Consider the following 18,478-nt stretch of genomic DNA (forward strand, 5'->3'; position numbering starts at 1 on the left):
TTATAAAATACTGTTATTTAATTTGTTTCTATGAATAATTCTATAGCTTTTTTAATTATTTTTTTTATAATTATGAAATATTTGTAAAGTATTTTATTTTATATTTTTTTATATATTTTTAATTTATATTAATTTACAGGATCGATTAAGGATCTAGATTTTAAACTATTATAAATATAAAATATAAATAATATTTTATAAATGATGAATATAATATTTTTTAGGTAGATGTTGAATACTAGCAGAATTGTAATATGCATCAAATCATAGTAAATCATACTAGACCAAGAAAAAACTATATAAAGGATGATGCTACCTTTCACAATAGCAACAACAAAATCTACTTTGAGAAAACATGGGTTCTCAAATGGCCTCTATTACTCTCACTATTGCATTCACATTACTTTCTCTCACTTTGCCATCTCAAGCAAACAACTACATCTATTCATCTCCACCACCACCGCCGGTGCACTCACCTCCTCCACCTTATCATTATAGTTCACCACCACCACCGGTACACTCACCTCCTCCACCTTATCATTACAGTTCACCACCACCACCGTCAGAGAAGCCATACAAATATCCTTCTCCTCCACCACCAGTTTACAAATACAAGTCACCACCTCCACCGGTATACAATTCACCTCCTCCACCATATAAGTATCCATCTCCACCGCCTCCTCCATACAAATATCCATCACCACCACCACCTGTTTACAAGTACAACTCACCTCCTCCTCCTTACAAATATATATCTCCTCCTCCAACACCAATTTATAAATATAAGTCTCCTCCTCCACCTGTCTATGCACCACCAATTTACAAATATAAATCTCCTCCTCCACCGGTTTATTCATCACCACCGGTTTACAAATATAAGTCTCCTCCTCCACCTGTCTATTCACCACCAATTTACAAATATAAATCTCCTCCTCCACCGGTTTATTCACCACCACCAGTTTACAAATATAAATCTCCTCCTCCACCGGTTTATTCACCACCACCAGTTTACAAATATAAGTCTCCTCCTCCACCTGTCTATTCACCGCCAATTTACAAATATAAATCTCCTCCTCCACCGGTTTATTCACCACCACCAGTTTACAAATATAAGTCTCCTCCTCCACCTGTCTATTCACCACCAATTTATAAATATAAATCTCCTCCTCCACTTGTTTACTCGCCACCACCCATTTACAAATATAAGTCTCCTCCTCCACCTGTTTACTCATCACCTCCACCGGTCTATTCCCCTCCTCCACCACATTACATCTACGCATCACCTCCTCCACCATACCACTACTAGATACTGGTTTATAGTAGATCCCTTGGTATGCTTCTTCATCCGCATATTACCAAAACACACTTCATTAATAAAATAATTTAAGAAAATTTTGAATGAAACAATTAAACAAGAGAAACAAAAAAACTGATTTGAATACTCTTATATTAACTTCACTCTCAATTGATTTCTATAATCTATTGTAAAAAAAATTCTTGGAAGTATTTTTTTTTTCTTTAGGTTTTTTTAAGTTTGTGGTGATTTTTCGAAAATGATATGAAAGAAATATTTGGTTGATATAATTTGGTTACGATGATATTTATTTTAATTAGTTATATTGTTATGATGATATGAAATATATTGATATATCTATATGTGTAAATGCTTTTGTAGGATTTTAGGTATATATTGGAAATAAGCAGGAAGATGCATTGGCAATAATACAAGGAAGCAAAGTTTCAACGTAGTTTGTTTCAAGAAAAGCCACTCTTTTTATCGCATGTGTTTTGCTATTCTCATTGTTAGTTTGTTTGGTTTTTGAACTTAGACAGTTCTAAGGCATGTGTGTAATGTATTTTGCAACCTACTCGTTTGAAGGGGTCACCAAAATTAAATAAAATATTACGTTTTACTATTCTATTATTTTCTAAAAAAATAATTTCTTTTGTATAAATCAAATATATTTTTTTTCCTGGTAATATCGAGACTACAATTTTCTTTTTTATCAACGGTATCTAGTTTACTAGACCGATTAAATCGATATAAGGATTAGTTCTGATATCAAGTGATTTCATCACCTTTAAATCACAGTTGCGAGGGATGGAATCGTAGTCCTCCCTATGAAATTCATCGTCAATCACTATTGAACCAACTAACGTTTGGATATAGAGACTTTTGTTTTGAATCTACTTCAAAATTTATGGTTAAATTAAAAGAGATTTCTTATCATTGATAAAACGTTTTTAAGTATTTATATATTTTTATTATTATAAATATAAATTAAGTAAAAAGTAATAATTTAAGGATGATGCAAATAATATAATGAGATGACATGCAATTGGAAAAAATTAACTAAAACTACATTAAAAATTGACTGTTTTTTACATATAAATGTGACACTCAATGGTAGAGAAAAACCCACATAAACCTCTTACACACTACTATAGAAAATATTTATCACAACGGTTGGAAAATGGATACCACCACGTTGGACCAACTATTGTGAGGTAAGGTGTGATTGCATGTATGGTATTTTCCACTGCGGTCATGCGACCGTGATTATAAATCAAGTAATGTGCTACCTAACACAACTATCAAATTAAACAACCGTTGTTAATGTCTTATCTTATCACAATAGTTACTTTAAACAACCTTTGTTGTATGTTTTTTAATAAAATAAAAAAAATACAGCAGTAGAACAACAACAACAACAACAACAACAACAACAAAAACTACAACAAGAACAACAAGAAAAAGTACAACAACAAAAACAAGAACAATAACAAGAAGAAGAAGAAGAACAACAACAACAACAATAAGAACAACAACAAGAACAACAAGAGTAACAACAAGAACAAGAACAACAACAACAACAATGAAAAGAAGAAGAAGAAAAACAACTACTACAACAACAACAACAAAAATAACTAACATTGCTAACTTGAATCCATTTTTTCTTGTCTCATTCAAGTTGGAGAAGAGGTGATGGCGCTCTGAAATTTGTTAATGAAAGAAATGATGTTTTTGAATTTTGTTTATGGAATAAATGATGTTTTCGAGTTTGATTTAGTGGAGAAATATCGAGTCATAAATGGAAGAAGATGTTTGGAGGTATAAGATGAAATTCATCTAAATTTTAGGTTTCACATGAATCACTAATGATAGTATCTTGAGCGTTGATACTCACTAAATGAACGACAAAGATTTGTTTAAGAACAGTGAAGAAACTCAATAAACACTCTTACTTTAATAAAATAATAAAAATAAAACGGTATATATCACAACGATTACTTTAAACAACTGTTGTTGTATGTCTCAACCTATTACAATGGTTACTTTAAACAACCGTTGTTGTATGTCTTTAATAAATAAATAAAAACAAAATTATAGGTGCTAGGAATCAAACTCATGATCAGACGTAACTTGTCACGAAGTTTGAAAGTTCCAAGTGAAAAGTGACTTAAAAATAAATATAAAATAAATTGTAGGTGTTAGGATTCGAATTTATGACTAGACGCCACTTTCCATCATGGTTGATATCTATGACTGTTGTAAAATGTCTTTTAGTAAATATATAAAAAAAATTGTTACCACAATTAATACGAAGACAGTTAAAATGAATGTTACGAAAGATTTATTTTATAATTATGAGATGAGTTACTTAAGGAATCAATGTAAAGTATACGAAGGTGACATTTTCTCAATTTTAACCAACTCTTTCAAACTAGATAGAAGAAAAAAAATTAATTTGAAGTTAGTTAAACAAAACTCAATGGTCAATCTAATTCATTATTACTATGATATATGTTAAATCATATTCATATTGTATTTTAATAAAAAGAGATGGCTATGAATTATTTATTTACATAGAGTATGAACGACTCCTTTCTTCATTATTCATTATGTAGTTATAAAAGCATTGACCATAATATGGAGTGTTGCAAAATGTTGAAACCTAAAAATAATTGTTATGAATTATGTAGTTTTTTTATAAGTAATGAAAATTGAATAACATAAGTATAAAGAAGAACAACAACATAACAAAACAACAACAATTCAAGAAACTAACATTGATTTTCAGTGTATAAAGGTAATATCTGCCAAATCCCAAGCCAACATTTTGATTAGAACAAAAATATCCTCCATATTTCTCTTCCTATATTTAAAAACTACCTCATTTCTAAACAACCAAACACTCCAACAGAAAGCTAACCAAAACGGACAAAAAACATGATCATTAACAATACCATGCAGCCAACTTTTACACGCTGTAAAAAGGCTAAAAACGAGTCTGCTTCAACAAAATCTATTGTGTTGAACCAAACAGACACCATATGCTAAACCTGCAAAATAAAATCACGCTTGAAGAAAATATGTAGGCCCGTTTCTTCAATTCTATTACAGAAAACACAAACAAATTGAGAACTATCCAAGAGCACACCTCCCCTACCCAATTCCTTCTTAGTAAGAAATTTATTAAGAAGAAGAAGTCTCCAACCAAAGAATTTAATTTTTCTTGAGATCTTTAGCTTGGTCTTCCACAATTCCACTACAGGAAATTTTATACCCTAATACAATTCCTCTTGTAATCATAAAATGACATTTTCCTAGTTTAAAGTTAGATTAGTTTCAATGCAATATTTCAAAATAATGTCTACATTTTTTAAATAGGAGTCAAAAGTTTCACCAAAAATAAAAAAATTGTACATGAAAACCTTTATAGAGTTTTTAATCATGTCATTAAAAATAGAAAGCATGCACTTTTAAAAAATGGTTGGTGCATTATTCAAACCAAACAAATTTTTTTGGTAAGCATAAACTTCAAATGGACATGTGAAGAATTTTTTTATTGATCGTTGATATCTAAATAAATTTGGTTATAACTGAAAAAGCCATATAGGAAATAGTAAAAAGACTTGCATGGTAAGCTTTTGAACATTTTATCAAATGGTGATAGGAATTGGTCCTTCCTCATGGCTAGATTTAACCTCTTATAACCGATGCATATCCTCTAGTCATTATAACCAATGCATATATCCTTTAGGTTGGACCCTCCTCATGTCAATTCTCAACGGATGGAGTTAGTTGTTGCTTCAAAAGTTTAGTTTTAGATTATCACATAGAAGCCCATAATCTTACTTTCTCAACAAATGCCGTTAGTTGTTGCTTCAAACATATAGCTCCAAGTTAAACATACCATCAAACAATCAAGATATCAAAACACGAAGAGATGAAAATCAAACAAACAAAGCATCAAAGCAAGGAAGTTGACCGAATACAAAACCCTAAAAAATCGTGATCAAGAAAAAAATAGTTACATAATCAGAAAAATAAAAAACGAAAGGAAAGGAAGGGGTACCTGTTGTTCGTCTTATTTTTCTTTCTTCATCCCGGAATTGAGAGAGTTGGCATGAAGATCCATAGGAAGGAAGTAGAGAACCCCAACGCGCACACACACAGACTCTTCCACTCTCAATTCAGAGCTTAATAATCACACATAAATTTTTACTCTTTAAATCATTTGTTATAACTTATTACTATTATATATAACACCTCCAAATACACCTTTTTTTAACCTAAAATAATTCGGATTAAAAAGTCTGTTTTTTTATTATCATATAAAACAAACACAAATTTTTAAAAAATGTTTTCATAAACTCCAAAAGAAAAAGATTAACCTAAAAAATATGTTCACACATTTGAATGTAAGTACCTCTGTAAGAAAAATAGAAGAACATTTGTATATCGTACAAGCTGTAAGAACATTCAGAACATTCAAAATTAAATGCTTCAACTAAGAGGGGATATATAAAGAATATTAAGTGAAAAGGTTGAACTTCTTACCCCATCAACAACTCATATATGAATTTTCTTCTTCTTCGCTTGAAATGAAACCACAATCCACAAGCATAACTCCATCTTCTTCGCTTGAAATCGAATCCACAACCCAAAAGTAGATCTCCATCTTTTTGTTCACTTGAAATCGAAACAAAAATCTGTAAACACATTTAACGCTTGAACTCAAATATGGTTGATTCTTGTTTTCTTTTACGTTTGTATCACTTGCCAAATCATATGTATCTCCATCATATCACTCATAATCCATGTTCTTCTTCTGGTTCCTCGCACGCTGGTTATGATGTTTTCAGTTACACATCAACCATTTCAAATCCGACAGAAAAGCAGAAGAGAGAAGATAAAGAGAAGAAAAAGTAAAGTAGAAAGATAAGAAAGACAAGACGAAAGAAAGGGGAGATCAGAAAGAGAATAAAGTTAAGAGGAAGAAAGGGGCACGCTGAAAGAGGAGAGATGAAAGGGGAAAAGTGACCTAAAGTAAGATTTTGGAAAGAAGGAAATTGAAATAGACTATGTGACATCATCAAATGAACTAAACTAACCAACAAAGACATAACACAATAAGTATGTAGTTCGAATTGAACAATGTGACATCATTGGTTGCAAAAAGTAATATTTGGATAAAAATTGCCCTCATTTTGTTGAAGTGCCATATTTATAGGAAAGGAAAAATAGATTTTTCCACAACACCTAATTTTCTTATATTATATATTATTACCCACTTCCAAAAAATACCATCAGACGCCACTTAATGGGATTGATCTTAATTAGTATGGCCTCTTAATGATGATTGGGAATTAAAATTGATTGTCTCAAATCCCAGATCTTGATGTCCTTCATCAGTAATAAATGTATTCATAATCATATCTCAATCATATATTAACTTGCGCAAAACTTGGGCTTGTATTACCATTCCAGCCCATTAATAATTTTAAATTGATCATGCTCTTTAAGATAAATTATTGAAGTTGTGCGAGCTCGCCTAGAACCGGGTTGCCTTCGGTCTTATGTTGAACCTAACCTAAGAGATCATATATGTTCACAACCCCTCAAGAATGATTTGTGTAAGGGAGAAATGGTTTTCTAAAGCCTATCGAAATCCCATACATGTACAAAGGCCCTCAAGCATGATCCATGTAAGGGCAAAATGCTTTCCTAAGGACTACAAAAAACCCGAACATGTACACAAGTCAAGAGATTGGTTCATGAATATTTGATCTCTCATGAAGGAAAATTTTGAGTATTACAAAGTCAGTGAGAGTAAATTTATATTTCTAATATAATTTGTCAATTTATTGTATTAAGTGAACAATAATTCAAGATTATTGTGTAAAACTAAGAAATCTCTAGCGGTGAAAGATCTTTACGATACCGCTTTTGTATTAGTTTATTTTGATATTTAGAGATTTTTTTAAAGATATAGTTTGAATATCACAAAAGAGTAATATAAAATCACTACTACAAATGATACATTCTATGATATTGTTTTCACCACGGTTGTCTAAAAGACCGTTGTGACAACTTAAAAATCAGGCACCTTCATTTTTTATGTTTTAAATCATTTTTTTTTACATATTACCACAGTTGTAAATATAAATTATGGAGAAATCTTGTAACGGTCATGAGTTCGAATCTCATCGCCAGTAAAATTGTGATTTATTAATATTATAGCATCGCCTTTCTTTTTAATTTATTTATAAACTAAAAACAAACCATTTTCCTCGTGATCGGAGTTTCCAACCGTGGTGAAACGTTATACTCTTTTTTAAAACAAAATTAAAATTGTTAAAAAGTTGGCGTTGTTCAAATAAAATAAATAAATAGGATTTCACCCCATGTGTATTTTCCAACCGTGGTGAAATGGTTTACTCTTATTCAAGAAACAAAACTTACATTTTTATGTCTCTTTAGTTTTCCCTTGCCTTATGAAAACTACATTCAGTGCTTAGGAAAACTACTTTGAGACCTAACAAGTTTATCATCGCCGTTAATGACTAGATCCCTAAAGACGTATCAACTCTAACTTGTTCACCATCACGTCATCTTCATTTCTTCAGCATCATATCTTATCCAACTAGTTCTTCAATAAAAGTGGTCAAACTCCATCAATATCTATCCAACTCGTACAAATTAGGGAAATACAAAGAAAAAACTCAAAGGAGGAACTCAGACTTGCAAGAATGAAAGTGAAAACTCATACGATATTTAACTCTTTGACTTCTTCATCATGTTTGTAGTATATACAATATCTCCACCATACATGTAATAGTAATGTTGTTGACATATGTTAGCTTTAATATTGTTATTGATGATATTTAGTGCCTAAACCCAAAAGTTTTATTTGTTATTGTTGTTAAGAATGTTATTAAAGGTTTTATCTTAGTTGTTTTGTTGAGTTAAATGATATATTTATTGTTGTTGTTGTTGTTATTGTTATTGTTGTTATTGAGGTATTGAAGGTTTTATGTTATTGAGATATTTAAGTTTTATTGTTATTGATATTTTGAAGGATCAATGTTGTTTTTGTTATTGTTATTATTGTTGTTGTTGTTGTTATTGTTGTTGTTGTTGTTGTTGTTGTTATTGTTGTTGTCGTTGTTGTTGTTGTTATTGTTGTTGTTGTTGTTCTTATTGTTGTTGTTGATGATGTTGTTGTTGTTGTTGTTAAGTTATTGAAGGTTTATTATTGTTGTTGTTATCGAGTTATTTAAGGTTTAGTGAAGGTTTTTTGGGTTGTTGTCTCATTGAACGTTTGAAGATATGTAAGTATATTTGAGTTCAAATATGATATTAATATGATCTTAAAACTAATTCTATTGGGATTATTGAGATATGTTAGGTATAATGTTGTTATTGTTGTTAGGACACTAAAATCTAAAGGTTTAATGTGTTGCTGTTATTTTATTTTATTGTTGTTTTGAACATAGATGGACCATTCATATAGCGCCACTCATAAAATGAGTATTCTACTAGTGAGAATAAAAGGGAAACAAAAAGAAAAATCAGAGGTGCTACAATGATGACTAAATTAACAAAAGTTTGCAACACATGTGTTAAGTTTTCGATCGAGTTTGATCATAAAACTTGGACTTATTATGGTGAGAATGCTTCCTTTTTTTAGAAGTTATGCGATATTCCTTACATGTAACATAGTGATTATTTTCATAGATGATTGGGGCCATGTATCAGAAGATTTGAAAAAAAAAGTGTATGGACACAAATAAAAGGTATTAGTTTTAATTTACATGATTTGATAGTATATATATTTAATTACTAATACCTACTTATTGATGTAACTATAGTCAGTTCTTGAGTTTGAAGTAAGTAACCATAACTTGATGAGTAAATGGACCTCTTATGTTGTTGAGATTTTTAGGGGCTTTAAGTCATAACTTATAGGTGATTACATTATAAATCCCAAGCCTGATCTTGAGAAATTAACAGTGAAATATGATTTTGTTGATATGGACATTCAGGAGAAGTTTGTTGATTCTCATAGTTCTATTGAATTCTTGGTTAGTAGTAATCTTATTTTCTAAAGAGTACTCTTATTATATTTTGCTAATGTTTTTTAGATACAACCATGCAAATTAATATTTTCACTATATTTATAACATGTTGAAATTTAATCAGAAAGAAATGATTAATGAAAAAAGACAACAACTTGGAGATAATTCGGTAAGTCGTGATTGCATCCCATTTTCACCAACATACCAAGAGAAGCGGAAAATGGTCTGACAAAGACCAGGTGGAGAGTTCACTTCAGATGCCTCAGGTGCAGTCGCTGCAAAAGATTGTAGGTAGATTCTTTTGTCAATTAGAATATTAACATAATTTAAACTGCTTTGGTAATGAAATCTTATTCATGTTGTGTAGGATTTGTTGCTTGATAGCTCTAGTCAAGGTTTCTAGGTTCTACATGTACGAAATGCTATATTAGTATAAGAAATTGAAATAAATGAGCATGGTGGTTGTTTCCATGATGTTGGACAAGGCATCTGCTTGAGATTATACTTTGGAACATCGGGAAAGAGTAAATATTTCTGCAAGTAAGACATGGATAAGCTCATTGATAAGAAGTTAGAAGAAAGATTAGTACAAGAGCGAGAATCGTAAAAGAAAGAGATGGACAAGATCTACAATAAGAAGTTAGAAGAAAAATTAGCACAAGAGTAGTAATTGAGAAAGAAAGATGTGGACGAACTCTAGAAAAAAAATTGAAAGAAAGATTAGCACAGGAGCGGGATTTAAATATATATATAACTTTTCTATATTAATTTTATGAAAATAAACGATTTTGTTTGCAAATGAGTGGATGGACATATCTATACTACAATTATGGTGCACGTAAGTATATTTTCTAGGATAACTAATGTCAATTTTAATTGGTGCACTTAAGCACTTTCAATGTTAATACTCACTTAAACGTTGTTTTACCATATGAGTACATGCATTATTTATGTATATAATTAAATAAATCAAATATTTTGAAAGGACTTGGAAAAAAGTCCAAACTTTATTTTGAAAGAATATTTTGTGATATTCTTTTATCATAATTAGATTTGTTTTTACGAGTATTATTACTCACTATATAAAATAAATTTATAGATGAGAAAACAACCAGGAGGATACAAGTGTGACTATTATATCATGAAACACATGGAAAATATTGTCTCTGTCAACATTGTTGATTTTTGGGAACTGGTAATATATATTTATGTGAACATATTAATGGTTTTTACTGCATAAATGTTTATTATTATTTTAAATCAAATGATCTTACATTTCCTTCAAATTTATAGAGATGTTTAACGAAACTACACCATTCATATTAGAAGACTTTAAAAACCTTCGTACACATTGGAAATTTTGCATCAACGATAATTATAATCAAAGTGACACTGATTTTGTAATATATGTTTGGAATATATTGGTTTTTATGTAAATAATGTATAAGTTTATTTAACATTTTGCTACTAGATAAAGTCATTTTGGTGCATGTATATATAATGTATAGTTTTGTTTCAAATATTTATACACATGTTGGCTCATATTCTGTAATAGTAGAAAATTCGTATAAAACACGTAAACTAAAATATTGTGAAAATGATACCGAAATTACAAAGTATAATTGGTTTCTAGATGGATAAGAAATCCACAAGGATAGATAAGAAGAAAACAATAAGAACACAATGAAATTGGTTATAAACTGCTATTCTTTACTTTCTCTTTGAAACAAGATTACAAGTGTTACAAAATAGCAAATAACTTCTCTCACCCTAATTAGGATTTTCCTTGTGCAATGATGAGAGACTAGTATGCTATTTATAAGAAAATTAAAATACTAAATTAATGAGCTTTTTACACACAGGCCCATTACACAAGTTAACTTAGAGAACAAACTAACTTAAACAATTAAGCATAACAAACATGCCTAATTCAACATGCTAAAAATCCTAACATACGTTGACTACAACATCTGAACATACTTCGACGACATGCTAAGATTTTGTCAAATTCTCGAACCAAGAAGCTACCCTTCGATCATACTAGATTTCAATCCAATATCTCACAAGTATCCACCTTGGAACAAACTCTATAACATCAAGGGAACAAACTAACTTTCTTCATTCAGTTTATCAACCTCATAGTCAACTTTTCTTTATCCTTTAACACAATGTCCATGGCTGCGACTCCCCTCAACGCTTTTAAACAACCCTATTGAACCAGTATGCTTTCATCTTCAAGCGCCATAAACTGAAATCGTTCACTCCGATGAACTTTTCAATCTCATACTTTGTTGACGATATCTTCTCCATACCCACCTCACCAATTTGTTGTGAAAGCGATGCCGGAATTACAATAAGAACACAATGAAATTGGTTATAAGCAACTATTCTTTACTTTCTCTATGAAACAAGATTAAAAGTGTTACAGAATAACAAATAACCTTTCTCACCCTAATTAGGATTTGCCTTGTGCAATGGTGAGAGACTAGTATGCTATTAAAAGAAAATTAACATACTAAATTAATGAGCTTTTACACACAAGCCCATTACACAAGTTAACTTAGAAAACAAGCTAACTTAAACAATTGAGCATAACAAACATGCCCAATTCGACATGCTAACAATCCTAGCATACTTCGACTACAACATGTGAACATACTTCGGGACATGCTAAGGTCCTATCGAATTGTCGAACCAAAAAGCTACCCTTCGACCATACTAGAGTTCGATCCAATATCTCACATAAAAATAATGTGGTATATATGGAAAATAAAAAAATATTATTTAAAAATATAGTAAAGGGAGAAGCTCACCTCACCATATGGTTGATAATTCTGGTTGTGGTGAAATGTTATGCGTTATCTAGTATCTAATCAGGGCCACTAGCCCGTGGTGGAAAGTAGCGCACTTTCTATCATATCCTTCATTACCATGGACCACCAATGATGATAAAATCAATTTCCCAACAGTGGAGAAGGAAACATTTTTGTAGTAGTGAATCAAGTTAAATGTAAATTCAAAATGAAATACAATAAATTCTAAAGATTTCTCCTCTTAATTCTACTATGTGGTGTCTTATGTGTGATCTTATTTATATGTATAAGAAAATAGCATACATAAAATAATTTAAAATATGTTTTGGAAAATCAAACTTGAATTTATTTTTTAAAACGTATCCATAAGGATTTCTAAACAGAAAGTCCAGTGGGTGGAACAAATCCATCTCAGTGGTAGATTTCATGGACTTTATCTTATCTATAACCAGTAAGGGAGAAGCTAGGTGAGATTGGTTTTTGAGAGGAGACCATTTTGTTTTGGATCTTCATTAGTGTATATCCATTGGTGTCTAGTAACATGATAACTACAAAAAATTGTCTATTGCAATGTGATTTTCATGACACAAGGTGAAAATTACGTCACAAAGCAACATTAGCGTCATAATTATTCACGAGACAGTAGCAGTTGTGACAACTTTTTTGTCACGTGAAAACCACGTCTCAGAGTTGCGTCGTGAAATTCACGTCACAACATTTTCCACGTGATTTTCACGTCACAAAATCCTGCTGCATTTCTGCTCCTCCACTGCTGCACGTCAGGTTAACATGTCATGATTGCATTTTTACACGTGAATTTAACATCACTAATATCATATTTGCTGACTTGCTTTTCTTAGAGTGGATTTGGCTGAGACATTTCTTGTATTAATTCAGGGAACAATCTTAGGTGATGGCGACGCGAGAAAGATGGTGTTTACTTTGTTGCATCGAATTACATTACCTTTATGAATGTGAATATAAGCCTCGATTTCTCCATAGTAGGTAGGATCATATTTTTCCATTAATTTGGCGTTGTCTGCACCCCTTTAAAGTTTTTGTTTTCTCTTGGAAACTCTTACATGATACCTATGAGAGACAATCTATTTAATTGTCATATCCTTCTTGACCTAAATGACCTTTTCTAGGGTTTCTTTCTTTAGGTCGGTAAATTTAATTTCCCACTTATTCGTTATGCGCATATGGATTGCCACTAAATTGTTTGGTCTATTGTAATTCTCTAAATGATTCTATTTTTTAGGCAATGCCTATTATTTGGTCTTTCAGTTACTGATGTATTTTCTTCAAATGACTTGAGAATCTTTTTTTTTTGTTGAAATGGTATCAGTTTGAATGTATTTGACATGGTTCTATGAGTGATATGTTTTTCTTATGTTGACTTTGTAGATTTTTTGTGTGTTGATGGTGGTTCTTGTTATAGGGGTGTAGCCTAATATTTTTTATTTATTTCTTTTGTTTTTTGTTTTCTTTGTGGAGTATTTATCGGGCATGTTAATTTTACTCCCACAATTTTATAGTTTGGATCTTATGTATTTCTTGTAAATTCAACATTCTACTCATTCATAGCCAATGCAATCTAACCACTCAAACTTGAACCCAAATATATCTTTCACAATTGTGAGTTCTCACATTCTATAACATGATCCAACACGCGATCCATCTCATGCTCCTCTGCTAAGTCAAACCAAGCTCTAATACCACTGATAAGTCATTAGAGGTCATCCACATTAGGTCAAGAGAAACCACACAAGTGAGACATACACGATATTTTCACCTGAAACTTAAAGGTATTAGGTATATGATTCCTATCACTTACCTTTTTTTCCATGTAATGCGGGAGTTAAACTCACACTTATATCACAACAATCTTCTCTCAAATGTGAAACCAGCCATTCGTATGGGTATGCTCATCCTCAAATGAAAGTTTTTTCATCCATATCTACTTGCAATTTCATTGCTTTCCCTAACGAAATACACCACATGAACACCTTAATCGGGAAAGCATTTGATACAAAGAGGTCCGATCTAACTGTATTATGATATCAATTGTTGGAGAGTCTAGGAAAACCGGGAGCAACAATGGATCAAATGAACTAGAATCATAAGAAAAAGAGACGATAAATCTCCACTAAAATTCTCAAGATATCAGAAATGTAAGACACCTCTAGTATCAATTTAATATTCTACCAATTCAGAGTCATATTCTACCGATTGAGAGACTTATGACTCATACTTGAAGCATCACTCATACTTGAAGCCAAATGTAATTTTTTCAAAATTTGTTATTGAGAAAGGACAAGTGGATTTGATAAAATACACAAGAAATTTAATAAACAAGGAGTACGCGTATTGATTTTATTTGCTTTGAAAATAGCATACAAACAAAAATAGTAAAATAGTGATTGGTATAGGCTCACTACGAAGAAAATAAAGGCACATTGTCAACAATTTTTAGGTAATAAACTATATACTGTATTTCTTTTGTTTACATTTCATTCATGCATACTTTGTTGTCTCTATCAAAAGCCAAATCCACCTTTACATTAGTCCAAAAACATACTCTCTTATTCAAAGGCAGACCATTATTTTCTTCAATATTATAAAATATTTCTTCTCTCACATAATAAATGTCACATTTCAGTAATTTTTTTATAACGATATATTTTTTAATAAAAAGCAAAAAAATATAAATATAAATAAAACAAAAAAGTATTTCTCTTCCTCACATTTATTTATTTTTAAATATATTGTATTATATTTTTATTGTACTTAAGTTGATTATATTTAAAAATTATTTGATTTTATAATTTTTTGTTAAACTTTTAAAAATTATTTACAACTTGTTATGTTTGAAAGATGAAAATTTATAAAATACTGTTATTTAATTTGTTTCTATGAATAATTCTATAGCTTTTTTAATTTTTTTTATAATTATGAAATATTTGTAAAGTATTTTATTTTATAATTTTTTTATATACTTTTAATTTATATTAATTTACAGGATGGATTAACGATCTAGATTTTAAAATATTATAAATATAAAATATAAATAATATTTTATAAATGATGAATATAATATTTTTTAGGTAGATGTTGAATACTAGCAGAATTGTAATATGCATCAAATCATAGTAAATCATACTAGACCAAGCAAGAAAAAACTATATAAAGGATGATGCTACCTTTCACAATAGCAACAACAAAATCTACTTTGAGAAAACATGGGGTCTCAAATGGCCTCTATTACTCTCACTATTGCATTCACATTACTTTCTCTCACTTTGCCATCTCAAGCAAACAACTACATCTATTCATCTCCACCACCACCGGTGCACTCACCTCCTCCACCTTATCATTATAGTTCACCACCACCACCGGTACACTCACCTCCTCCACCTTATCATTACAGTTCACCACCACCACCGTCAGAGAAGCCATACAAATATCCTTCTCCTCCACCACCAGTTTACAAGTACAAGTCACCACCTCCACCGGTATACAATTCACCTCCTCCACCATATAAGTATCCATCTCCACCGCCTCCTCCATACAAATATCCATCACCACCACCACCTGTTTACAAGTACAACTCACCTCCTCCTCCTTACAAATATATATCTCCTCCTCCAACACCAATTTATAAATATAAGTCTCCTCCTCCACCTGTCTATGCACCACCAATTTACAAATATAAATCTCCTCCTCCACCGGTTTATTCACCACCACCGATTTACAAATATAAGTCTCCTCCTCCACCTGTCTATTCACCACCAATTTACAAATATAAATCTCCTCCTCCACCGGTTTATTCACCACCACCCGTTTACAAATATAAGTCTCCTCCTCCACCTGTCTATTCACCACCAATTTACAAATATAAATCTCCTCCTCCACCGGTTTATTCACCACCACCCGTTTACAAATATAAGTCTCCTCCTCCACCTGTCTATTCACCACCAATTTACAAATATAAATCTCCTCCTCCACCGGTTTATTCACCACCACCAGTTTACAAATATAAGTCTCCTCCTCCACCTGTCTATTCACCACCAATTTACAAATATAAATCTCCTCCTCCACCGATTTATTCACCACCACCAGTTTACAAATATAAATCTCCTCCTCCACCTATTTACTCACCACCCCCACCACACTATGTCTACTCTTCACCTCCTCCACCGGTCTATTCCCCTCCTCCACCACATTACATCTACGCATCACCTCCTCCACCTTACCACTACTAAATAGTGGTTTACGGTAGATCCCTTGGTATGCTTCTTCATCCGCATATTACCAAAACACACTTCATTAATAAAATAATTTAAGAAAATTTTGACCGTAACAATATATATATTTATCAATGAAACAATTAAACAAGAGAAACAAAATAAATGATTTGAATACTCTGACATCACTTTCAATTGATTTCTATAATCTATAGTAAAATTTTCTTGGAAGTAATTTTTTTTTCTGGAGATTTTTAAAGTTTGTGGTGATTTTTCGAAAATGATATGAAAGAAATATTTGGTTGATATAATTTGGTTACGATGATATTTATTTTAATTAGTTATATCGTTATGATGATATGAAATATATTGATATATCTATATGTGTAAATGCTTTTGTAGGATTTTAGGTATATATTGGAAATAAGCAGGAAGATGCATTGGCAATAATACAAGGAAGCAAAGTTTCAACGTAGTTTGTTTCAAGAAAAGCCACTCTTTTTATCTCATGTGTTTTGCTATTATCATTGTTAGTTTGTTTGGTTTTTGAACTTAGACAGTTCTAAGGCATGTGTGTAATGTATTTTGCAACCTACTCGTTTGAAGGGGTCACCAAAATTAAATAAAATATTACGTTCTACTATTCTATTTTTTCTAAAATAATGATTTCTTTTGTATAAATCAAATATCTTTTTTTCCTGGTAATTATAGAGACTATAATTTTTTCACTAATGATATCCGGTTTATTAGACCTATTAATTCGGTTTGAGGGTTAGTTATGATATCAAGTGATTTCAATCCCTTTAAATCGCAGTTATCAGGATTTCGAATCATAATCCTTCATGCCATATTCAATGTCAATCATCGTTAGACCAACTAACATTTAGTTATAGAGACTACTATTTTGAATCTAAATTTTATGATTAAGTTGAAAGAGATTTTTTTTTCATTGATAAAACGTTTTTAGATATTATATGCTTTTATTATTATAAATATAAATTAAGTCAAAAGTAATAATTTAATAATCATCCAAATAATATTAATGAGATGACGTGTGTGTATATATAGAATTCTGAATTTTTTATTAAAATAATCCAGTTTTTCAAAAAAATGTCCAAAATAATTCTGATTTCAAAAAAAATTTCAAACTACCGCACTTTTAGGAGGAGACGCCAAACCAATTGGCCCCTCCTCTTAAAATTAGAGAGGAGGCGTCAATTAGATTGGCTAGGGCACATGGTGCAGCCAATTCAATTGGCGCCCATGTGTATGGGTTAAGGGGAGACACCAATTGGATTGACACCTCAGTGTATTTTATAATCTTTTTTCAAAAACAGTCTACGTGATACATAATTTCGAAATAGGACCAATTCATATTAATATAAATTCCCGTTTACACAAAAAAGACTAATGTTGATGACCAGGATCACCTACCCGACCTCCGGTCCCATATGCCCTAGCTACCCGAACCCGTGGCCCTAATCCACGTTGATGATTCACCATTGGTGTTTGAGCATCTGAGGGCCCAAGAACATCACTACCAACTACAGGAGATTATCTGTTGAGATAGTTAGAAAAATCAGCGTAGTCTTGAGTATGCAACAAAGGTGTACCACCATAGCTGAGCTCATGACCCTGCCAGAGTAGTTGGGTTGTGTTTGACTTGTTTGTGGGCAACCGAGACGGTTGGAGGGAGACATTGGTGTGAATGATGCGTCGAGGAAAGGTTGGAAAGATTGTTGTGATGTTTGGTAGAGATATGGTTGTTGAAGGTTTCAGTTTTGTGAGGTTTGGACTTCTTGGCTATGGTAGGAGGAGGGACGGTTGGTGTTAAATGATCGTTAAGTGTTATAGCTAAGGCGACTTTGGAAGGGTGATGTGTTGGGTGCGAACTGATGTTGGGTCTCTGGTTGGTGATCTATTTGTTGGTGGTGGTACGGGGTATGCTCTTGGTATTGTGGTTGGGTGTATATCATGTTAGGGTTGTATGTTTGTGTGTTTGTGGAGCGGAAAGTTTGACGGATAGGTGGTTGTGTGTAGCCGGTCTGACAA

The 18,478-nt window shown here is 31.6% G+C and overlaps 1 protein-coding gene and 3 long non-coding RNA genes across 22 annotated transcripts; 1 reads left to right on the forward strand and 3 right to left on the reverse strand.

Annotated features, from left to right (window-relative positions):
- Positions 1–332: 332 nt before the first annotated feature.
- On the forward strand, positions 333–17,069 carry LOC127126993 (extensin). Of its 13 annotated transcripts, none has more exons than XM_051056109.1 (4): positions 333–1,127; positions 15,957–16,142; positions 16,236–16,469; positions 16,829–17,069. In XM_051056109.1, exons 1-3 carry the CDS (start codon positions 356–358, stop codon positions 16,442–16,444), a joined length of 1,167 nt encoding a protein of 388 aa, XP_050912066.1. In that variant the 5' UTR covers positions 333–355; the 3' UTR covers positions 16,445–16,469; positions 16,829–17,069. The 13 variants fall into 13 exon arrangements, with proteins under 13 accessions (XP_050912066.1, XP_050912037.1, XP_050912076.1 ...); XM_051056080.1 differs by having other exon boundaries at positions 15,957–16,049; positions 16,095–16,469; XM_051056119.1 differs by having other exon boundaries at positions 333–1,034; positions 15,957–16,049; positions 16,095–16,469.
- LOC127127066 (uncharacterized) lies at positions 857–1,321 on the reverse strand. The gene is made up of 2 exons (XR_007805207.1): positions 1,173–1,321; positions 857–893 (listed from the first exon to the last, which is right to left on the reverse strand). It is a non-coding gene; the product is annotated as an uncharacterized LOC127127066 (long non-coding RNA).
- Positions 4,040–6,379, reverse strand: LOC127127086 (uncharacterized). 2 transcript variants are annotated; one of them, XR_007805216.1, is made up of 3 exons: positions 5,846–6,379; positions 5,361–5,484; positions 4,040–4,344 (listed from the first exon to the last, which is right to left on the reverse strand). It is a non-coding gene; the product is annotated as an uncharacterized LOC127127086 (long non-coding RNA). The 2 variants fall into 2 exon arrangements; XR_007805217.1 differs by having other exon boundaries at positions 5,361–6,379.
- LOC127127074 (uncharacterized) lies at positions 15,394–16,384 on the reverse strand. 6 transcript variants are annotated; one of them, XR_007805209.1, is made up of 5 exons: positions 16,236–16,384; positions 16,095–16,142; positions 15,957–16,049; positions 15,588–15,863; positions 15,394–15,539 (listed from the first exon to the last, which is right to left on the reverse strand). It is a non-coding gene; the product is annotated as an uncharacterized LOC127127074 (long non-coding RNA). The 6 variants fall into 6 exon arrangements; XR_007805210.1 differs by lacking the exon at positions 16,095–16,142; XR_007805215.1 differs by lacking the exon at positions 15,957–16,049.
- Positions 17,070–18,478: the final 1,409 nt, after the last annotated feature.

This window comes from Lathyrus oleraceus, chromosome 1 (assembly GCF_024323335.1).
Source record: "Lathyrus oleraceus cultivar Zhongwan6 chromosome 1, CAAS_Psat_ZW6_1.0, whole genome shotgun sequence".
NCBI lineage: Eukaryota > Viridiplantae > Streptophyta > Magnoliopsida > Fabales > Fabaceae > Lathyrus > Lathyrus oleraceus.